This window comes from Trachurus japonicus, chromosome 19 (genome assembly GCF_045865225.1).
Source record: "Trachurus japonicus isolate A0001 chromosome 19, Traja_1.0".
Classification (NCBI taxonomy): domain Eukaryota; kingdom Metazoa; phylum Chordata; class Actinopteri; order Carangiformes; family Carangidae; genus Trachurus; species Trachurus japonicus.
The window spans coordinates 6,696,353-6,721,281 of NC_140925.1; the positions used below are offsets into that span (position 1 = coordinate 6,696,353).

The window sequence follows — 24,929 nt, forward strand, 5'->3', positions numbered from 1 at the left end:
CAGCAGTATTAATGCTAAAGGGAGTTATTCTTGACATGTGCATTATTGACACAACCGGTTAGTATATGCACCATGGTATCATTGCTCTAGTAATATCCAGAGACAAATAAACCAGTTGTAAACTATTAAAAGGACTTGTTTTTCATTTAATAGGGCAGTATTAGTGTCATTCTATTACAGGTTAATTCAAGTTATCCTTGAATTATGGCCAAATGACCACCACCACCATCAGATCAGACTCACATGACTGCACACAGTGAACACAAACTACAACTCAGCATGCATTAGAAAGACATTAAATCAATGTAGAGACTGATGATCATCTAAGTAGGAAGCTTTACATCTCTTTGCTGCAGTAGGCTACTGTTCCTATGTTTTTCAACAAGTAAAGCTACTCAGATTGGTTGTCAGTTATTGGGAAAACTTGGAAAAATGAGGGCAGAAACATGATGAAGGCAGACATTATATATAAAAGTAGCAATAAACCATGTAAATATACCACCAAAATGGTGAAACACACCACAGTAACATGCCCATTTATCCTTCAAATAAGTGTAGTGGACTGTGAAGTTATCATTATCCACTTAAAATGTTGGAAATAGAAATATAAAAGGAGGAATTCAAATAATGTGACTAAATTTTCTACTAAATGTGCTGAGTTACATTCTGTTAGGATATTCATATTGTTATGTGTGTCCTATTTATTACAGGTGTAAACAGCAGCAGCGCTTTTACAGCTGCATTGCTGAAGTTTTTTGGATCTCATCATACTCATCTGCTCTTGGTGGTTGAGGTTGATACACCTGCAACTCGATCCACCACCCCGCGAGCATCCGAGCGTCATCGCGGTCTCAGCCAATCAGGACGCGCTTCACCGCATCCTTGGTCGGCGCTATTTTAAGACGTGTGGACCAATCAGGTGGAGCCGAGCACTTTGTCAACGGCGAAATCAAAGTTGTTGTAGAGAAGCGCGCGTGAGTGCTGCTGTGTGTTTATGTGTGTGTGTGTGTGTATGCGTGCGCGAGGGGAGGAAAACGCTGGTGGCCGGTTGGTGGATGAGAGAGGCGCGAGGCGGCGGAGACAAGTGCTGCTGCTGCTGCTGCTACTGGATATTTACCTCCACAACATGCACGTTTATAATTAATTAGCTGCTCTGGCACAATTTAGAGCCTGGCAGCGGAAAACAGAAGGCAACATTTCGACGGAATATCTTATTATTTCACTTAGAAACAAATCCCCAGATGGACGCTGCTGCTGCTGCTGCCGACGGAAAATGCCTTGACAGTCGAAACTAGCTCTGGATGAGAGACTGTAGCGATGTTTAAAAAACATCTGTGAGCTTAGTTTCCTCATTCCTCTGCTCTGTCGAAGTGGACTTATCAATTTGTAAACTTGAAGGAGCATTTTCTTTCTTTCTTTCTTTTTTCTTTTCTTTTTTGAATATCCGAGATGACGGAAATCAGCGAGAAGGAGAATGAACCACAAAACCTTCACCGACCCCAGGCGACCGTGCCCAGCCAACCTGAATCAAAGGTAACAATTAACACACCTGTGCAGATATGGAGCCTTGCTGTTTCTCTATCTTGCTTAAAACGAAGAGATATTTGTATTTTCTGAGGCTGAATGTAAGTTTTAGTGGATAATTTTAAACATATGAAATCTTTATTTATGTCTGGGACTCGCTTCTCTCTCATGCTGTGTGTGTAAATGAAAGTATTTTTATCATGGGAATCCCGACTTGCGGCTTCATCTAAGTAGTTTCCTCTCCCCCACGAAGCTAATTCTGAAGTGGCTGCATGTCTTGCATAACAACCCTAAGCCGATTTACTTCTTGTAACTACGTTGACCTCAGAGTTAAAGGGCAAAGATTAGGTGAAGGTGCATGTGTAGGCTACAGTACGTGTGTTTGTTTGTCTGTCTCTGTGGCGTGTGTAGAGGTTGCACTACACAGTGTTGTGTGTTTGAGGCAACAGTTCAAAAGAGCATGGTGTTTGAAATGAACACCTCTAACTACAGTACCATCATCCCCTGACTGTCTGCAGCTCATTTAAAGAAATTCAGACAGAGGTGGACAATGCAGATGGTGTGCATGCAAGAGGCTGCAGTTTGATTTCTACTTTTGTACCTGTAGGCTTTTGTGCACATAGATTTAATTTCACAGCGTCCCAGCAGAGGAGTGATGAGGCTGGTGGTGGTGGCCTTGCATCTCCTCCACTGAGAAAACCACTGGGACCACCAGAAGGCAAATAAGGCCAAACATGTTAGAAGCATAACCTGCTGTGGGACTTGAAGCAAAAAAAACAAAAACAGGAGCTGGTTCTCTCTAATCTCTCTCCACAGTCTTTTAAATACTGCTTCTCTGATTGAATGTTATTTAGTACTATCAGAGTTGCGGCAGGAATACTTTTTAAAACTGCATTATTTGATCCCCATCTCAGATCACAAGACTACACACTGTCCCATGATGGCAAAAGAAAGCCGTCATGTTTTCTGCACCAGTTGTTGGCAAAAGAAAGTTACATTTTTGAATCTCAGATCTACTGTATAAATGGTGAATGCCTATTTGTCACCGATCCTAGTATACTTTTGTTTAAGCCTTTTATTCATTTTAAGTGATGTTTCAGTGGGACTTAGACACTAAATTAAAGTATGATTTAAAGCTAAAACTAAATTTTACCTCCTTCAATGTAGGACCTTAACACGACCCACATTACAACTGTTACAATGTGTTTTAATGTGGCATATTTCCTGACAAATTTTCAATTAACTTAGTGCAAAATAGCAGACAGACACCGTATTGTTTAGGCTGCCTGGAGTTCTTGTGTCCCAGGGCAATGGAGAGGTGTATAAATAACCTCAGCACCATAATGAACTATTAAAAAAAAAAGATGGGCCTTTTGTTGCTGACTGATCTTTCTTGATTAAAAAAAACAACAAAAAACAGAATTGAACTAAACTTCAGACTGAGCCCACTCATTTTCTGACTTGACCTAAATCTCCAGCATTGCCGCCATTATTATTATTATTTTTTTTTTACAAAATGAGTTTCAGAACAGCCTTAATTGCAGCCGCAATCACAGCAAGAAATCACATTATGGCAATCCTTCGCCAGTCATCGCCACAGGGACCTGGAACAAGCCTGGCAGAGCAGGCCTCGTGTTGTTTCTGTTTGACTACAGACAACACAATGGATGGTGGGCGTTGGGGGGGGGCTGCGTGAATTTATGAGCCAATCAGCTAGCAGATGTTTGCTGTGTCTAGCTAGGGGCCTGGTCATAATTCACACAAATGGCTGTCCAGACAAAACAGAACTGGGAAGAAACAATCCACCAAACTGCGTCAGCCATGTAGCTCCGTGTTTGCCAAGCTCCTGCTGGCAGCCGCGACCGCTTCACATCCCACAAGAAGAAGGATGAGGAGGGAAAAGGGGGAGGGAAAGATCAAATATGTGTTACAACTAAGGTCTCTTTTATAGTAGTCTGCTCGGGGGTGTCTCTCTCTAGAGCTTCACTTGTTTCTTTCTGTCACTTGCAATCAATTCGCTGCATATCGCTCTACAGTATTTGTTTCGTAACAATTTCCACCTCTTGCTTTCCCTCTTCTGCGTCCGTGTCCTATTCTTTCTGAGTTCCACTTAATGCCTCTTCCTGCGATCCTTCTCGTCTCTTCAGCAGCTCTCCTTCATCGCTCACTTTCCTCTCCTTCCTTGTCTCTCTCTGCCGTCCCTCGGCTCTCAGAGTATTTATTACAGAGCTAAGTGGGCCCACCAGCTTTCTAGAGTGTTTCTAATAGAGACCGTGACAGAGGATGGATAGTTATTCCACCTCCTCCACCTACAGGCAAGGTGATAGCTCCAATAGTATTATCATTTCTCTCTAACTCTCACTTTGAGCAGATCCTGTTCAGGCGTCTTGCATTCAGTGGCATGTGGTAAAATGTGATGATGACAAAGAAAGTTTGGAGTATGCAGAGCTTAGAAGAATAATTGTGCTAATTCACTTTTTTCTTGTTGAAAGTTGGGTCAGAAGATTGACACAACTCTCTAAGTGCAAAGACTGGAAATAACAACAACTGTGACGAGCACTATCTAAAGCTCAGTGAATCTGCGTAAACAATAGAGCAGTTGATCAAGAAACGGTCCAATACACAACTCCTATTCACTGCAAATTGTCATTTTTACACTTTGTAACATAAACACCTGCTTGGTTTGCAGTAAAAAGATCTTAAACACATCTCAGACGACACCGAAGAAGCTGAAATTCAATCGAGCTATCTGTCTGTTGAATGGGGGGATGTTTGGTTAAGGCTGTGACTCAGCAAACAAAACCATTTAACAATTCAAGTCAGATAAGAGAACTCCTGCTCTTTAAAGATAAGGTTTCCAAAACCATGCTGATTTAAAAAGAAAAAAAATTGATTGAACAAATGGAACAAGAGCACAGGAGAGTAAGGACTGTTTCCACGATAAAACAAACACCGGTGCACAGCTAGTTTGCCTCAAAATTAAGTTTGTGTGAATTGTCTCAGGGTATTTGTAAGACTCTAAACTACCACTGTCTCAGTAAATGTAGTATAGAATAGAATAAAATATCCTTTATTGTCATTGTAACATGTACAACGAAATTAAAATGTCAAACCTGTCATTGCACCCCTTCGATGTAAAGACTATAAAAGACTTGGATATGTTTAAATTGGACTCATCAAACCACTTCATCATTAACAGTAGGACAATCATCTGCATACTTTAGGATGGTCCTGCTTTTTTATTTACTTTTATACGTACTTTTTTTTGTAGAGGATATAAAAGTGTTGAAACGTTGTACCCCAACAAGACGGCTCGTGAGTAAACTCGGTGAGACAGAAGTCCATTTATCTTCACTCTTTTCTTCCAGTCAGTTGGAAGTGTAAGTAAGAGGCTCTTGTTTTGTAGACGGAGGCTAGCTGTTTCCCCGTTTCCAGTCTCTATGCTAAGCTAAGCTAACCAGCTTCAGGCTATTGCTCGATATTTACCTTATGCACACGAGAGTGATCTCTCAGCAAAAAAAAAAAAAAAGTGATTAAGCATATTTCCCCAAATGTCAACCGGTCCATTTAAGCTACATGTTGGCAGAATCTGCAGCTACATAAAGTTTATTATTCACAAGAGACAGTGGGTTTAAATGCTGATAGTGCAAGGTGGTGCTGCGGCCCGGTCCGCAGGGTCTTCACACGGCCCATCACGTTTTCAGCCAACACAAAGACATTTTTACGAGGTGAAAATGATGGTAACGGTTTCTCTCTGGCTTTGCCCTTCACACTTTCTTCCCAGAGCTCTCTTTTCTCACTAACCTTCCTATCAGCATCCATTCTCCTCTTATCTAATTAATTTCTTGCTCCACACTTAGAGTATGTATCCCCTATCTCTTTTCCATTGACTGCCCCATTTAAATTAAAACCAAAACCTTTTCTTTTTCCACCTACACTTAACCTCTCCTCATCTTTCAAGAGTCTCTTCTTTCCTCCTTCCTCTCTAACTTTGTCTGCTGGCTCTGCACACTGTTTTGAAAGGATGAAAACTGTTTAAAACCATTGCCAAACTATATTATTTATTAATTAAGATCCTATTTCACACCTTTCTTAAAGTTTTACTGACTTGTGATGATTATGCAAATGTAAAATTGATATTTTTACAGTTCACGAGACAAATAATTTTACACAGATGTTAAGCTGTACAACTGGAAAATGATGCTGTGTCAAATAAGATTTGAACGAGCGTTAACAGTTGTGACACATTTCCTCTTCCTGTGTCAGTACTGTAGGTAACTAAGCGTAAAATTTAATACGTTTGCTGATGTGTGCCAGCATGCATCTACTCTGTGCTATTCATGTGATCACACCATGTGTAGATGACATTCCCGAACAAAGCCTCTGCTCAGCCTCCTTCTGCTTGTTTCCCTCCATATCGCCGTTAGCGGCATAAGATACATCAGTCACTCGCCCAACTTCTGACAGACCATGATATGTTTGTGTTTCGCCTGTCACAATGATTGACTTGTACTGCTGACCTTTGAAACAAACCGTAGTCAAGACTCTGAGAACAGACGAGCAGTTTGAAGGAGATAACAACGACACAATGAGAGAGAGATGGGATATTACAGAAAATAGTCAAAGACCTGCAGCACCTGAACGCTGCATCGTCCATGAAAGAAGGCGAGCTGATAAACCAACTAGGCTTGGGCGGTATCCAAATTTTGATACCTTCAAACTTCCTCCACATTTCACCGCAGTATACGGTATTACCGTGACTAATGAAAAATTATGACATAAGCCTCAGGTGGCATTAAACTGTTGGCTTGTGTCTTCACTGTTCAGAAACTGAATACTATAGAGCTGCCCCCAAATAGTCGACCAAGCACTGGTCAACCAAAAAAACATTAGCAGACCAAAATCTCATAGGTCGATTGGTCAGGAAAAAAAAAGTAGGCTAAAACATATTAAACTAACTGAAAATTCAACCACACATAAGTGCTACTGGACATATATAATCAATTTTACGCATTAAATGACTTTTATTTAATATTTAATCCTTATCTCCTATATAAGTGCATTGCATTTTTTATGACGGTATTGAAACTGATAACGTTGCTATTTTTGAACACCTGCAGTATACGGTATTACCATAATACCTCCCAAGCCTAAAACCAACTTTACTTTACAGCGTCACTGACTGTTCTACTCGTGTGTCCAGTGTTGTTGACCCAGCACAGTTTGATTAATAGTGAAGCCATTGAATTACTGTCCTTGATTGAGATCTAAAATGCTGCTGATCCAGCAGAGTCCCTTGTGCAGTGTCAGGGTAAGAGCGGAGTCTGTGGGGAGTAAGTATGGACTTTGTTTAGTCCTTTGTTTAGTACTGACCTTTGGTTGCTGCTTCAGTGACAGTGATGGTATTCTCTCTCTCTCTCTGTTGATGTAGTGCAGTCGGGGAAATAAAGTTTTAGAGTGGATCTTAGAGTTCGGATCTCCAGAGAGTCACCTTGAAAAAAAAACTTGGAACAACCTTTGACTGCATCAACACCTGTTCATTCATAAAGGCCGTCTGTTGCCTAGCAACTATGACGTAATTTCATTGTCAACTCTTCGAGAGCGCACAGTTGGCAAGTCATTGAGATAAAATTGAATTATTAATATGTTTTCTCTTTGAGTGTGAGACTGGTTTATAAACTGAATATTTCAACCTACTTAGAAGATTTTCTCCTCTCACATTCGTCCCTCATTTGTCTGGGAGAAAGATTCCTGAACACATGGATCAATAAAGAAGGTTATATTTTGAATTCCATTATAATGATCGTACGTACACCCTGTACCTCTTATTGTTTCTTTGTGCTTGTGTACGTTAGTTGATTCCCAAGGACTTTGCGTTGGGAGTATGACTGAAAGAAAAGCCTCCAAGTCAATGCTGAAATTAAAAACAGGAGATCTTTCGAAAAAAACATCTGGATTTCTGTATTTTATCTACAGAATCTACAGGAAAAAACTATTATGGGTTTGTTTAATGTAAGACAGTAAATGCAATCATTTAATCAAAGGTAACCAACTGGTTGTCAGTGTGCCAATGAGTGTTGGTCTTTAACCATTGTGTGTAACATCAAAGAGTCTTTGTGACAGTCACCTAATGCTAACTGCAAAAGCTCCTTGTGCAGTTAAGCCCTTTAAAGGGCTGGATTTGGAAATGCAAGCTCCTTTTGCTGCTGCACACTCGGGCAGACAGCCGGTGAGCCGGTGGAGACTTTGCTAGCAGGAGGCTCATGTATCACTAAGAAACAGCCTGTCAGACAATAGCCTGATGTTTGGTAGGTACATAGAGTGAGCTGTGAAAGTGACAAGATGGAAGCACTGGAACATTTTACCTTGATTCACACCTTGTCTGTATTAACATGCAGTGTAAAAAAAATCAGAGGGACACCTCGGGTAGGCTTTCTGTTTTATAAAACCCTAAATAAATGCTTTTTTGGGATGCTCTGATTGGCTGATTACAAATGCAAGATTGGTAAATTGGAATTAATCTTCACATCATCACTGGTCAGCTCAAAGCCAATGACCTGTAGTTAAAGCTCCAGTCTCTGCAGCTTGTTCACTGCTCCAGCATGTGACCGTCTAGTACCTAAATACGACAGCATGTTAGCTGCTTGGAACTTTTACAATGCATGTGAATGATGTATGCAGTCTGCAATGCATGCCAAAAATAATCAGTGTTGGCCTGTCTCCCTTACAAATGATAGATGATTCTCCTCCAGTGTCTGAGTTTGTAGTTTTCTTGATATAGTGTTGACAGAATCTATAATATGTCCCGTCACAAAGCTTTGATATGTCATTGATTTGGTGTGAAGTCAGGGGAGTGCAGTTTGTCTGTAAAAGAGCACATGAACCTCTCATATAATTAAAACTCTTCTGACATCAAAGTTAATGTCATTCAATGCGAATGTAGTTTTTAATACTTGTCATTTTTCTATGGGATTAATCACAATAATAACAACTTCACTCCTCACAGTGCTTTTTGGATAGTGTGAGAAGACTGTAAATGTCTCAGCTACTTAAAATCCCCCAAATCCTTCTTAGATAGACCTACATAGAAATGGAAGGAGAGAGGATATGTTATATTTTCTGTAGGGAAAACTGTAGTTAAACTGTCGTCTTCACTCTGTTCCAGGAAGTCATCAATTTGCTCCAAGCCCTATCACCTGCAGTGCAGCTTGTGCAGCGAGGCCTTACAACTTTATGTTGGCACAAAAGGTCGCTTCAGTGGGTGAACTTTTACCTAACAAGGTCCCGCTGGATCTGCGCCTAATGGGGTCACTTTTATTTCAAGGCAGGGGGTCAGTGTGAGAAGAATACCAAAGCTTAATCTGCTTCCTGCGAGTCCAGTAACATTTTAAACACCACAAGAAGCTCGAGGAAAAACTCTGCAGTAGGTGCCGTGCTGTCGTCGTCGTGTGAGAGCAGGCAGATACTGGGGAGTCGCTCAGCTGTGTCCTAACTGCAGATAAAGCTTCTGCAGAGAGAGCAGGAGACCATCCTGGATCTGGGAATACATATAGGAATAATAGAGAGACACTAAAAGATCACATAGCTTTCACATTGAAACTAATATTTATTTAAAAAGTAATTTCACGTGTAAATTTGAACTAATAAAATCATCTTTGTGACGCCTGTTCCAGAGAGGAGACATATGTTTTCTTTTGTGAAAGTTAAAGGGATAGTTCAACATTTTGGCAAATTGGCCCATTACCATAATCCCTATAGTCATAGCAGTATAGGTTCGTTACCTTTATTTGTCGGTGCAAGCTATTTTTAGAACGGCGGAGTGGAGCCACGAGCTGCTCAGAGCTACGCTATGGAGGCTAATGGGATTTCTTGGTGTCCCTCATCAAACTCATCAAATACACAATCCAATAACTCCAAAACGCTCTGGTGGACAAGTTGTGACCTGCACATTCACCACGCTATGAGATAATAACAGAACGTTACCAGACAGAGTTGTTTCAGAGGTAAATTCAGAGACTGTTTGCTGAAAAACTGCCCCAGACGGTAACGTGTATCAGCGGTTTTGCATGAATTTATCTCTAAAACAACTCTGTCTGGTAACGTTCTGTTATTATCTCATAGCGTGGTGAATGTGCAGGTCACAACTTGTCCACCAGAGCGTTTTGGAGTTGTTGGATTGTGTATTTGATGAGGGAAACCAAGAAATCCCATTAGCCTCCGTAGCGTAGCTCTGAGCAGCTCGTGGCTCTGCTCTGCCGTTCTAAAAATAGCTTGCACTGACAAATAAAGGTAACAAAACTACTCCTAATACTATAGGGATTATGGCAATTTGCCAAAATGTTGAACTATCCCTTTAATTGTTTCAACGAGACTTAACCTGAACAGAATATGTTAACAGAGATTTGATTTTCTCTCACGGTGCTTTTCGTCAACAGTCGCCTCACCACATCTCCTCCGTTTGGTAAAAAAAAAAAAAAAGGAAAGACGACGGCGTAGAAAAACTAGAGGAGTTGCATCTGCATCGTAGTGGCAGCTGGATGACTTTTCGCCTTTCACAGGCATCTTGTGTGAACATGCACCCACCCCACTTCTTAATCATTAATTTATCCAAGCAGTCCTCACAACAGCCTATTTATAGAAGCCTTCACCAAACAACTCACCGCTCTGTGCTCGTTTTCAAACAGCCAGAAGAACAAGGCAGACACGTCTACTCTGTCTTTTCCACCGTCAGAGCGGTGATCGAGAAAAGGCCTCGGTGCATTATTGGGCTTTCAAAGACAAGAGTGTTGATAGTGGCGATGTGGTATTTTCAGACTATGTTATCTTTTCATGATGTTCTTTTTCCCATTTCCTTCTTCTGTTTTACCTGTTCTCCCCTCACCCTGCACCACCACCACCATACTTTCCTTCTCTTTTATTCTTTGCTTCATCCTCTTCCTCAAACCACAGACTGTTCTAGTACGCCACACCATTCGCACTGTGATGAGCTAATTGCTGTCAGTAGTTCAGAGTGTGATGGGTCTCCAGTTCTGTGATCCATAAATAGACTTTTCAAAACCTTACAGAGACACAAGAGAACGGAGAAATATAGAGATTTGCATTCATTAGAACTCTGCTTTTGACTTTTGGAGGACGTCGTGGGATGTAAGAGAACACAGTATTAACTAGCAGCTATGCTTAACACATTATAACACAAAGCTACACATGTATAATAAGAGCAACCACAAAGACAAGGAGATAATTAAGATAGTGATGTGCGTGTTTGTGTGTGCGTGTAGCTCCATAATTTCAGAGGCTCAGACAGCTCTCATTATTTTTTGTTCTGTTAGCAATTGTACTTTGCACGTAAATCAAATGAAATATCAATGAATGGATTTATTTAGTGCTTCTCTCTCTCAATAAACGTGCCTATATGTGTTGGAGACCACAGGTTAAACCCGGGTTTTATGATCACATCCTTTTCAACAAGCTTTATAGACTCTGTGGGCTTCACTTCACCACACTGGAATCAGAATGAAAGCTCCTCTGCTGGTGATGATATGGGTCTGTATTACTATATATGATGCAGTAAATTCAGTTTACAGTGCACAGTTATAGAGCCAGTTAGAGAGCAGAATATTTGTAAAACAGTCTGTCAGATAGGCTGCAGTTGGAGGCATTCGTTTCAACAACACATGTATTTTTACCTGTCCTCACTTTTCTGTTGTGGTTTTACATAAGAACCTGGACATAAGGATTTCCCCCAGTGTTACTGAGGTTGGGCTTCAAGCTTTTATACCTCAAACTGAAAAAAACATTATGGATCAACTGTTCCTGTAAAGTTGGGTTAACACTTTTGAGTTAAAATTCAGTGTAAATTCAGGAACAAGTTTTTCTTATTGGATTTTTGAGGTGGAAAAAGTGTATTTTCTGTTAAAGAGAAAACATTTAATTCCGTGGAGCTTCTGTTGTAATCCTGTGCAGCTGCTGCACAACACTACACCTGTAAAAACCACAGAGAAGAAAAATGTTGTTGTGCCGAAGTAAAACGGTGCAAATTGTTTTGTAAGGCAGTCTTCTGTTCATCCTTCAGATGTGGTTGTTGACAGAAATGCAGAAATGAGCAAAGGAAAAGAAAAGAAAAGAAAAGAAAAGAACAGCAAGAAGTACAGAGAGCGACTACAGGATGTGAGGGTCCAAACCAAAACTTGAAGAAAAAAAATAACATCTATAAAAAGGACAAAATTTGACGAGGATTCGCATTCTCTCTGCTGTGTAGCGCATTTTTATCTTCGGCTAATGTTAAACCATGAAAGTGTCCAGAACAGTTGCCAGGCTGCAAAAATTATACTGCATCTTTGCACACGTGGAGAACAGTCATAAAACACTTTTGCTGCTCTATTTCATTGACGGCACTTAAGCATAAACTTTATAGGTTAGGTTAAATGGGATCATGTAGATACAGAAGCTGTTGCATAATAAGCGCTCTGAAGTGTGTAAAACCGTCCACTTACATTTTATTCATGTAACTTTTTATTAGTATTTTCATTCATGCAGAACATACCGACTGATGGATATTGACCAAACGTTGCACACTGCCTCCTGCTATAGTAGTGCCCATTTATATCTAAAGCTTACAAAATACATTTGGCATTGAACTATTATATTTTAATGTTCACATCAGCCTTATTTAAATTCCCATTTATGTCTTTGTTTCTTTAATCTTTGTAAAAGCTCAGGGAGGTATATTAACCTATTGATTATCAGCCATGTGTGGCCTAGTTTGTGGCTGAAGAAATTGTTCCCGTTCTCTTGGAACTGAAGCAGAGGTAGGCTTTCACCATAGAGAAGATTAACAAAGCAAGACAAGTTAAAAAAAAAAAAAATCTAATAGAGAGGAACATCCATTACTGAATGGGCCACCAGTCGAGCCAAGAAAAGGCCATTAAGGAAAGCATGGACTCAGCTCCCTGTAGAAAACATTTATGAGAAGCACTCACTAATGGGTCAACAGAGAGGACTCTTTTCATCACTCAAACTAATTGGCATCTGTGAATCTGTAGCTTAAAGAAGAAAAAGAGGAAGCTGCTCAATGCTATTGATCAAATTTTGTGCGAGGCAGTGCAGATGGGCGATGTGGTGGCTCTCCAGGCTCAGAGGTGCAATAGACATGATGAGGATGCACACATAAAAAAAAACGTACATTAAATGGCGATAGAAGTATGTACAGTTTTTTTCCTGCAGAGAAAACATAAGTTTTTCCTACATATTATTAATACTAAATAAACAGATGTAGGTTTGGGGCTGATTTTCATAACAACGTCCTTAACTCAGTCACAACCACACATGGCTAATGAGCTCTTTGAAAATCGAAGAGGTACTCTTCTGTCCGAGGGACCTATTACGGCCTTGCCCTCATTCTCCAGGCCATTCTCGAGCGTAGCAGCAGTTATTATTTCCATATATCGGGCGCCGTTGCTCCTAAGTCCCTGTAATTGTTTGTCATTATCAGTTCCCCTTTATTGGGGCCGGGAGCGCCGGATGGCAGGCATGTGGGAAATGGAGGCAGGTAGAGTCACAGATAAACCCGATGTTTGCCATGCATCACTGACAGCGTCAAATGCGAAGGTGCAGGCCGCTCAATAAAACTAATCAAATGTGAATTTTAAGGGGTATTGACTCCAGTGGATCTAAAAGAACAAGGGGTGGGGTGTGAAGCCTGAGATGGAAGATCAGAAGGCAGCGCGGCAGGGCAAGGACAGTCAGAGGGTAGAACAAACAGACCGATTTTTAACAGAGCGATTTCTCAAGCAGTCCATGAGATGCAGTAATTAATGGGAAAGTTTCTCTTGTTTTAACGAATCGAGTCACTTTTGCCAGCCCTACAAAAAAATAAATAAATTGGGTGGCAATGTTTCTGTGTGAATGTGGAAAATAAGCAGCTGTTTGCTAACAAGTTTGCAGTGCCAACTTAAAAGGCGATAATTTGTTAATGTTGTGGTCATAGTCTGTTTCTGCTGCACATCACTGGCTTCAAAACAGCACCAAATAACATCATTAATTAGCGTTTAACACTCCAAAACATCACTGATCTGTGTGTGCGTGTGTTGTCTAGCTCAACTTGGACCCAAAAATAGTTAAACTAATTCTAACAGAATGTTTTTCACCATACATCATTTCTATGAGGTGTCCAGAACAACATACTAAAAGTCCTAAGAAATCCTAGTTGGGGAAATATGTTTAATTCTCATCAATCCAAGATTGATTTACTGTATATAAAGTCTATGGTGCCAATAAGGCCAGACAATACACCCCAATGGGGCTATTTTTTTTCCTTTACTGCTATCACAATGAAACTTTACACAATGAAAGTATCCATGAAATGTAACATTTTTGTATTACAAGTTTCTTTGAAAATGAATTTGAATATGCAAATGAGCCAAACACTAATGGAATATGCCCAAAATACACCCGAATAGGCTTTTTTATTTTTATTTCCTTTACTCCTACCACAATGAAACTTCACACAATAAAAGTATACATGAAAAGTAACATTTTTTGTATTACAAGTTTCTTTGAAAATTAATTTGAATATGCAAATGAGCCAAACACTAATGGAATATGCCCAAAATACACCCGAATAAGCTTTTTTTTTTTTTTCCTTTACTCCTACCACAATGAAACTTCACACAATAAAAGTATACATGAAAAGTAAAATTTTTTTGTATTACAAGTTTCTTGGAAAATGAATTGAAGTATCTATGAATTTAAGTAATCTAAGTATCCTTGTGTTTTCTCTCAGCTGCAGCGGCTGAAGCGCTCCCTGTCCTTCAAGTCAGTCATGCGCAGCAAGAGCGTGGACAACTTTTTCCAGCGCAGCAACGGCGAAACCCGCCCACCACCCTCCTCAGGCCTCATCACCACGCCATCGCCGCTGCCGCAGCCTCAGCCTCCTCCATCGTCTCCTCCCCCCTTCTTCTCGGAGACGCCCCTGGCTTACGAACGCTCTCCCTCCATGTCTCCGTCGATCAGTCCCAACCCTTCCCTGTCGTCGTCGCACTCGCCGTCGTCCATCAGCAGTCCCTCGCTGTCCGTCGCCTCCAAAGCCCAGCCAAAGACTCAGGCCCTGACGGTGCATCCGGTCAAGACCCACTGTTTCCAGGAGCACGTCTTCCGTCGGCCCGCCAGCTGCCAGCGATGCAAACACATGATTCAAGGTGGGTCGGTTAATCCAGGTTAGGACTGTTTTAGATGTATCGAAAGGTTTAATTCATGGAAAAAAGAGGCAGATGTTGGCCAGATGTGTTGTTGAATCACCCCCATGGCGAATGTGAAGGGCAAATGGTGGCTTTTAAATGGTCAGGTCACACAAACCAGAAAACTGTATCTAGATATGATGTTTGTGGTTTAACCATCTTTACTCAGAGTGATCCACATTGGGACAATTTCCTGCTGAAGAAATACCCCCCAGTGTGGTTTGTGGTCATGCCCACAGAGTTTTATTGCCTTTTCCTTTTTCATTGCTATGTGGATATTTCTCAGCTGTGCCGTTAAAAGATTTAATATTTTGCATTAAACTGTTAGCTAAAAACAAACCGATAAGAACTGAAATCCAAAATGACTACTCATAATGTTGAAACACCTCTGGCCTCTTGGATGAGAAACGTCTTCCTAGACAAATAACCAAGTCCAGTTGCTTTTGACTAAAATTCCTTTGAGATACTATGACCTGGACAAATGAGAATATGCACAGGCTTACCTACAAGTAAACTTTACAATCCATCGAAGGGATTGTGTAGCATGTACTGTACAGCAATAAAAGTTTTTCCTCACAAACTGTGACAGATAAAACCTCGCTGGAGGGGACACAGGTAACACTGTCTGTATCCTTGGCAAACCTAATGTAGGAGTTTACTGTGGGTTTAAATGGTTTAAATGGAGGTTTTGGTAGTTTTCTAGCTGAGCTATACATCTCAAAGTAAATGTTGGTGTCTTTGCAGGGAACTCGAAGCAGGGTCTGCGCTGTAAAGCCTGTAAGATGGCGGCCCACCTCTGGTGCTCATCGGAGCTCTCCCAGCAGCCCTGTAACGGCAAGGTAAGAACATCTGAGACCGACTTCCAGCGTCATCAGGTTTCACTGCCGTACTGTACACCTTCACCACCTTCCACCTTTTCCTTCATGAAGGCAACAGCTTCATAAATGGGAACACACAGAGATGTTCAATTATCTCATGTTAACACGGGTTTGAAACAGATTTTCCTCAAAGTCTCGCAAAAGTGGTCAGTTTTGCAAATTATATTGTCTTATTGTCATGTTTTATAACTGTATTTCCTCAACTCTGTCACTGTCTTAGGGATAAACTCTCATTAGGATAAAAAGCTTAATTACCGGTCAGGTTGGCTCTGTTATTAATTAATAATATTAAATTCAAATTAAATTCACTCGGCTAATCAGCTTACTGTGGTAAAAAAAAAAAAATCTTTCAAAGTTTATTACATTTTTTTTTCTTACATTTTGTGTACTTGTTTTAACACATACAGGAAATGCAGGTTCTCTGCAGGGCAGAGACTAAGCCCGAATGCTTTGTGTCAGCAGAATTAAACAGCAACTGGATGCTGTAATTGTCTCTCTCAGTCAGTTGGCATAGCCTTTAGTGCTGGTAATATGCTTAGCCTCAAAGCCCCCCATCTTGTTAAAAGAGGATAAATCCCTTTTCAAACCAGCAGACACACAAAGGTACGGGGTTATAAATGGAATGCGGATTGACCAGAGCTTTGCAAAGTCGACCAAGACACTGAGAATGTGTGAAAGAGTAGCAATGGGATAAAATTATCCTTCGGCCATACAATAAATGCCTTAAGAGGAACAAAAACCGCTGAGGAGGATGACACTGATAAAGTTACGGTGGTCCAGGTCCCCACAGTTTTTCACTCAGCCCTTTTTGTCCTTCCTGTCGCATGAGCTGCTCCTCTCACATAACGCCCTCCTCTCTTCCTCTTGTCTTGTCTGGGCGCTATGTACATTTCCTTTTTCCCCTCTCCACCCTCCTCTCAACTCTGTTGGAAAATCAATATCTCCCTGTACCAGCTGGTCTGGCTAATTCAGTGTGAAATTCAGTGTGTTTGAGGCGCTCACAATCCCTGGAGGATATGACACGGCGGGCTCTCGCCAAGCCTTCGGCAGTGTCCTTTTCGATCACTGCACACTCATCAAAGCAAGGATTAGGCATTTTACAGGAACCGGATGGAGTTCGAGGCTACTTCTTATAAATCTACCTAACTTAAGGTCTTGGGCGTCACTGACACCCAAGTGCGTCATCGACTGCGTTTGTGTGCAGATCGTTTACATGTGAAATTTCATTTGGATTGATTTTAAAGCGCTGTAATTTATCCAGGTGCCATTTTCAAAATATGGACTAGAGGTCATACACACGTGAACTCAAAAGGACAAGACTGTAAACTAAAGCCGATGGTGCTGCAGAAATATTCAGCCTCCGTGATGATATTATTTAATCCATGTGATATGATTGGAGGGGGAATCTTGCTGAGTCAAAATGCCAGCCACAGTCTCAGGAGGACTTATGGCCAGACAGAGCAGCAGCGTAGTGAAGACCAGTCGGAGCAGAACGTCTTAGTGCGACAAACCGTGAATCTGTCAGTACGCATATGACACAATAGATATTTCTTTTCTTTTCAGATACCTGCGCTTCACTCGGGTATTTCCTATTTTATGCGTCAGTATACATCAGGCAAACATTCGCTTTTTCCTTCATCCTATTAGTTGGAGAGATTTAGTAACTGGTTATTATATAGATTTACATTTTACTTAGCGCACAAACTCTCCATCAAAGTTTTAATTTTCTTACAACTTCCTCTATGGTGAGATAAGTTAGAGGTTTTTTTTAAGATTATCATACTTATTTTCTACAAAACCCTTGATACAGGTTGATTTCTATAGGAAACAATAAGAATCTAATTATATTATTGTGAGATGTCATAATTTAACACCTCGATAACTAATGTATAATCTCTAATCATCATATAAAGTAGTTAAATGAGTTCCTGCATTGGTGAATGCACAGGTGGAATAAAATATCATATAATATTCAAACAAAAAGAAAGAGGTATTTACTTTGAAATGGTTTAGTTTTATTGTAAGATTTTAATAAACAATTTTCCATGTAACAGGTGTTGTTTTGCTAACTTTACTTGAGTTAAAGATCTGAGCGAGCACTTCCTCCACCTCTGGTCAATCATAGCCAAACAATTCAAGATGGAAAAAGGAATATCGATGACTACAGATCCTCTGGCGCTCCGCTCAGTTGCTGAGCTCACTCACATATGACCAATTGTTTTAAAACGTCCTCAGAATCGAGCGGCTTTAAATTACTTTGGAATCATGACAACCTTCTGGTAATCGATGTTAATTAAACCTAAAGATGTATTACATTACAGCTTGATTGAAGAAGTAGGGCTGCTGAGCTCGGCACAAAATAATTGCTGCTGCAGGAGAGTTGCACACACACACACACACACACACACACACACACACACACACACACACACACACACACACACACACACACACACACACACACACACCTTACTAGACTTTGTGTGAGTCTTCTCTGTTGTATTCAGTAACACTCAGAGTCCAGTCTGTCTTTCTCTGAATTTCAACTGTCCAAAGAGTTGGACGATGGTTTACATTACATGTCGTCTCACTATCACCGATCTGCCGTGATGTAAACACAGTGGCTATTTGATGTTAAAGGGATAGTTCAGCATTTTGGCAAACTGGCCTATTGCCATTGACATATCCCTGTAGTCTTAGGAGTAGGTTTGTTACCTTTAATTGTCCGTGCAAGCTATTTTTAGAACGGCGGAGCAGAGCTGCGAGCTGCTCAGAGCTACGCTACGGAGGCTCATGTGATTTCTTGGTTTCCCTCATCAAACTCATCAAATACACAATCCAACAACTCCAAAACGCTCTGGTGGACAAGTTGTGAGCTGCACATTCACCACGCTATGAGATAATAACAGAACGTTACGAGACGGAGTTGTTTTAGAGGTAAATTCATGCAAAACTGCTGATGTGTGTTCCCGTCTGGGGCAGTTTTTTGGCAAGCAGTCTCTGCATTTGCCTCAAAAACAACTCCGTCTTGTAATGTTACGTTACTCTGTTGTTCTAAAAATAGCTTGCACTGACAATTAAAAGTAAGAATCTACTCCTAAAACTATAGGGATTATGATAATGGGCCAATTTGAAAAAAAATGTTGAACTATCCCTTTAAAGCGAAGGCGTGTGATGCTGAGGAAATGATTCTACTACCAGTTCTGACTGAGCACATTAGTTTGTCTCAGTTCGGTCTCAGCACCGGCAGAGGAGATGAAGCCGATCATCACTCATTAATTAGCATAATGTGAAATGAGTGAAGCATCTGCCAAGTTTGTTTACACAGAGATCTTTTACTTCGTTTGTGTCCTGTGTTTCCTCTGAAGCATTTTGTGACAAACAGATTAAAACAAGGATAATGAACAATATTCAGATAAAAGCAACACAAACTCCAAGACTCTCGGCTCTGGGCTGCATGTCTCCGCTGAGCTGCTACAATTATATAATATAGTAAGGTAGTCGTAGTCGACAAAGTTTTGTAACGGTTTAATCCAGCCAGCCTGCCTGTCAGTCCCATTAATCAAGAAAATAATCAATAATAGAGCACATTTATGTCAGCAAATATGTTTTCTAAATGGTAGATAGATATCATAACACCTTTAGGTAACACTTTAGATTCGGGAACACATATTCACCATTAACTAGGTGCTTATAATATGCATATAAGTAGCTTACTAGCTCCTTATTAGTAATTACGTATTAAGCACGTATTAACACCTTATTCTACCTCTATTACACCATGAATTAAGATTTTTCCTGATATTAACTCCTAATTATCGCTTATTCATTGTAAACTAATGCATTAATGCTATAGTAATTCAGAGTGATAAAGGAAGAATTACTGTTCTTGTGCTACTGCCCCTGTACAAGGCCCCAATAACCCACTGGTTATTCACATCATTATTCAGAAACAACAATGCATTAATTTACAGTGAATAAGCGATAATTAGGGGTTAATATCAGGAAAAATCTTCATTCATGGTGTAATAGAGGTAGAATAAGGCTATGTAGAATAAGGTGTTAATATGTGCTTAATAATTACTAATAAGGAGCTAGTAAGCTACTTATATGCATATTAATAAGCAACTAGTTAATGGTGAATATGTGTTCCCTAATCTAAAGTGTTACCATGTTAGTCTACATTATAATTAATTTTTTTTTCTTTCTGTGATACAACTCTTATATAATCACACATCTCTTCGGTGTAGAGGTGAAGTTTTTCTCTCTGTGATCGAGATAAAGATGTGATTTTGTGCTGTCAGTCCTGACGGCAGCCAACACACTCCCTCAGTACCTCAAAGCAGCGTTTCACTTTGGAACGACTTCTGTAGTTTTCAGACAGTCCGCACCCACAGTATATCTCTCATGTCGCCATGGTAGCCATTTATTTCCTTCACATGAATATATTCCTTTATTATAACTGTCATAAATTTGTGATGATAAATCGGCTAAATGCTCAAAAATTCAGATGGAGGGAGGAAAGTGTTTCCTTCAATCGTTGACAGACGACGGCTAAATTATTCATCAATGATTTCTCATAGGCTTTGTGGAATATGAGAGATGTTTCGTCAGCAAAATAGCACATGTCCATGTAAATGCTGTCTTATTTCTGCTTATTTCTGGAGATAGCTCAACCACTGAATGTACCACAGGATGGCACGAAGATTGAACACATTTGTCTGATGATGGCACATGCACCACTTCCAGATGAAAAGAGATAAATAAAGCCGAGATACTATCTTTATAAACCGTTTCTATTTGCAGAACACAGATCAGATCTATCACAGCCCCTCTGTCAAAAACAAGACTTTGTAATGTTATCTCTCAGTCTGATGAGTCATGTACTGTAGCTAAACATATTCCGCCTGCTAAATAAAGCAACACAATCAGATATCAAAGGTGGTACAGTACCTGATCTGCACTGTGACAGAGGCACACCTTTGTCGTGTCTCGGTACGCACAACCATGCAGATAAATGAGCTTGAAGGCAGACGAGACAAAAAAGAGTTTTCACACTCCATTAAGCGTAATGCAATGAGAGGCATTTCTTCATGGAATTCAGTGTTAAAACTAATGGTGAGTGTATTATTGGCACCATAATGGATCATATCAGGTATCTAACCTACATGCGTCAAGATGGAAAAGTGTGTCAGAGTCTGAGAGATTTATTTTGGGCACTGAAACAGTTTCTACAGCCATCCATAATCTGAAGGGTGCAGATTAAAACACAACTACAACTACAACACGGCTTCATGTTAAAAAAATGAGAGAAATGTTCTTGGTAGTGACCCAACGGAGCCGCAGTGCAGCCGCCCCGCTGCCTCCTACAAACTACTTTCATATGCAGCTTTTCTGCATTAGTGATTTCCTTTCAGTGCCAGAGAGAAGTGTGAAACGCAGTCATGTAAAAGTAAAAAGTTAAGGCGACAGAGGTCAGGGATGGAGGGTGGGCATTAATATTTTTTTCCTTAGACGGATGTCCCGAGTTCACACGCTGTTCCATACTAATAAAAAGCATTGACTTTTTCATTATTTAATCATGACCTCAATGTCTTCTATCTGTAAAAAGTTGATTTGCTTAAAACGTGACTTCTGTGTAGTGAAAGCATATATTTCTATACATGCACAGATGTTGTAGGAATAACTGGATCTGTTACAAACACAGTGCCTCCAAATATTGGCGTCAATTGGTAAGGGCTGGGCCGATACGCTTTTGTGCCGATTCGATTCTCTAACGATTTTTGGGTCCCGATTCGATTTAAATTGCGATTCTGATTAAACAAGTATTGCGATTCGATTTTACCAAGTATTGCGATTTTATATTTCAATTATTGTGATTTTCTTTCCTTAAACAAGAGCAGGTTGAACCAAACACTTGACAATACATCATAAGTCATATTTACAAAACAAAACAATACACACATCACATCAGTTTGTCTGTTGTGTTCGTTTGTTCACATAGATATCTGTGAACAAACGAACACAACAGGCCGGTTTGACTTTGTCGAGTGTAATGGCACAGAATACATGATCGTACAATAAAGATTGGTCGTCCCAAAAATAATAAAAACATTTAAAAAAAAATTAAAAATTAAATTAAAAAAAAAAAAAATCGCGATTAATATAAAAATCGATTTTTTGGCCCAGCCCTACAATTTGTTAGGGATGGGAGAAAAAATCGATTCACATAAGTATCGCGATATTTTTTTGACGATTTTTAAATCGATTGTGCAATGCGCATTTGTTCGCCTTTTTTTTTTTTTTTTTTTTTACATACAGAGAGTCAAAAGGGCTTATGGAGTATGTTAATTTATAGGCTCCTACAGTATTTGTGTGCAGATAAATGTTAAAATGTAGCAGTTTACCTCAATCTATATCTCATTTTGTCAGAAAGGTTTCAGAAGCCTGTTTTTTCTATACTCTTTTATTTTTGCCTCTTTTATGCAGTCCAGGCTTTTGAAAAGAGAGTAAACATATATATTGCTGCTGAATAAATCTTAAAAACTGACTTACATGTGATATTCCTGGAATAGTCTGTAGACAATCCTAATCATTCAACTGGTTCACTGGTGACTAAAAATCGAGAAAATCGGCAATATCGTAGAATCGCAATTTAAATCGTGCAATTTGTAGGAAGATTCACCAGAGCTGAAATACTGAAAGAACACCCAGACTCTCATCACATAGTGGGTCTCATTCATGAAACGTGAGCAGCACGGATTTGTGTGTAAACCCTGAGCAGCGCAAATTTACGTGGATTTCCGCATTCATCAATCTTTTAGTAGTGCTGATTTTTTCGTAGCTACTCACAAAATCTACACCTGCTCCGGACTGTGTGTAGCGCTTGTGTAAATGTAGGAATGCAAATAAATACTGCTTGTCACTGTTGAAAATTACAATTTTAATCCGTATTACTCTCTCTCATGTTCAAAATATGCCGACGCCTTTGAAACACGTAATTTAAACATGACAAACAATTAGAAATATTTGGAGAGAGAGACGTTTTAGGGATCGGACACGCACAAACACTTCAAGGCTCCATCTAATGATGATAATAATCTGATATAAAACCGGAAAAAACTTTTTTGTGTTGCTACAGTAGGCAGGCTCGGTGGGCGCACACTTCACCCTGCGCAGCAGCGCAGTCGGCACCGGTTTGGATGGAGCTGTGCCTGTGACAGACGGCTGGTGCTTCTGTAACAATATTAACCTGAATATATAACTTCATGTGTTGATACAACCATGCTCCTCTACAGCTGAGGCTGTGAAGAGACTCCTCCTCCCGTCACTGCTGTAGCTCTGTAGTTGTGTGTATTTTTTTATTTTTTTTTCATGTTTCATATCGAACTATTCTGGCTTTACTTCTTAAACGGTTCTTTAATCAACCAAGGATAGGCCTACTTAATTCACTACATCTGTTTCTTCCCTCCACGCCTTTGACCTGTCCCAGTCACACCACTACTAACAGAAGAGAATTAAATATTTTTTCTGGACTCCACTTCACCCAAAATGACTTCGATCCGTGATCTCTCTTTTTTTCTCTCTCCCTCTTTCCTCGTTTGCGTCATGGCCGCAGGTGAGCAGGATGCACCTACCTCCTAATATGGTGGTCAGGATCTCCTTATATGGCTATTCATGTATGGAGATCTATGCTAATTGCTGATCAAGGGGGCGTGTTGTTAGTTTACGATGGGTTGGCATTCATGAAGTTACACACGTGTTTACGATCAAATCTGAGTTTCCCGCACCGTTCATGAATCCGGAGTAGAGTTTTAGTAGCGTGAGCTTTTATGTGCAAATCTACACACAGATTTACTCATGTTTCATGAATGAGACCCACTGTACGCTCACTCACCCAGATGAAACCGCAGGTATTGTCTTACATTTACCCTTATGTGTAACATTTCTCCTTCTCCCTGTCCTCCCACTTCTCCCTGTCCTCCCGTCTCCCCCGTCAGTCAGGAGCTTTCAAGAGAAACTTCAGCTCGCCTCTGCTCACCATCGATCCGCTGGGTGTGGTCAGAGAGGCTCCCGCAGCTCAGGGTGAGTGATGGAAACGCCGGCTGATTCATCACAGCACCAAACATCTGAAATCTCAGGATGACGAATGACCACGTCTGTGGCCTTCAGGTTGCTGTGTAGTATAGGCTATATATGCACAAGGGAGGGGGCATGTGTCTGTGTCAGTATGTTGTCAGCTATAAAACCGCCACATATGTTGCTCTGCTCCACCCTGTCTCGCCACGTGTAGAAGCAGATAATGGCGTTGTCGACCCGGTGTACGAGGCGCTGCGCTACGGGACGTCACTGGCTCAGATGAGTCGCTCCAGCTTCGGCAGTATCTCAGAGTCGCCCTGTCATGAGGTATAAAAAAAACGCACACGCACATAAAAATACTCTGTCAGTGCCCCTGTCATTCATATCAATTCAAAGTGACACGAATCATACCGAGAATATTTTTGACTTTGCTCGCTGCAACCGTTTTCTTTCTTCCAGACAGAAAAACCTCAAGACAAACTAGAAAACCAGCCAATAGCTGAAGAAGAGCACATCCCGGGAAGTAAGTCCAATCGTTTTCCTTTGACTTTCCAAATGATAAATGATAGTGTCAGAAAATTAATGCTGACATGCCATTAGATCCTTTTTTCCCACTGGTGGACATTTTTCATTTTTGATGGTCGCCTATTCTATATTTTTTGCTCCCCTACCTGCCTCATATATAATTCCTGTTTCTCTACTGGAAAGAAATGGTGAAATGCATTGTATGGTAAAAAGTAAGTTAGAATTTACACAGTATGCAATTCCTAGTTATTCTAATTATATAAAAAACCCTGGTGAAAGGGAAGGTTTTTACACCCGACCAGTAACAGATCTAAGACGTAGCTGCATTGCATTCTGGTCCAGCTCTTCTGCAGCACATTTCTCCCCCTGTGAGGCCAGCTGTGTCCCCCTGTATCCAGTCTTTGTGCTAAGCCAAGCTTAGCTAAGCTAACCACCATCTGGTCAGAGCTTCATATTTAACATAGATACACACACAGTTTCATCAATATTCTCTCCAAAATAACAGCAAATACGCACTTCACCCAAAATGTCAAAGTACTGTTTTAAATGTCATCGTCATCTGTCATTTTGACCAATGACGACGACATTTAACAATCAGACACTTTGACTGATAAACTTACATCAACATTGTAATGGAGGGTTCATCGTCAATGTATTGTTCATATTATAGTGAACGTTTTATTCATGT

At 40.4% G+C, this 24,929-nt stretch overlaps 1 protein-coding gene across 1 annotated transcript in view; it reads left to right on the forward strand.

Moving 5' to 3' along the window:
* Positions 1-1,385: 1,385 nt before the first annotated feature.
* The window catches only part of LOC146967273 (SH3 and cysteine-rich domain-containing protein 2-like), a 28,684-nt gene continuing 5,140 nt past the window's right edge, over positions 1,386-24,929 (forward strand). Inside the window, exons 1-6 of the mRNA XM_085760994.1 lie at positions 1,386-1,533; positions 14,306-14,720; positions 15,504-15,598; positions 23,638-23,722; positions 23,931-24,043; positions 24,176-24,239. Of these exons, the coding sequence (XP_085617120.1) occupies positions 1,450-1,533; positions 14,306-14,720; positions 15,504-15,598; positions 23,638-23,722; positions 23,931-24,043; positions 24,176-24,239 (856 nt within the window). The 5' untranslated portion in view covers positions 1,386-1,449. The remainder of the gene's footprint in view (positions 1,534-14,305; positions 14,721-15,503; positions 15,599-23,637; positions 23,723-23,930; positions 24,044-24,175; positions 24,240-24,929) is intronic.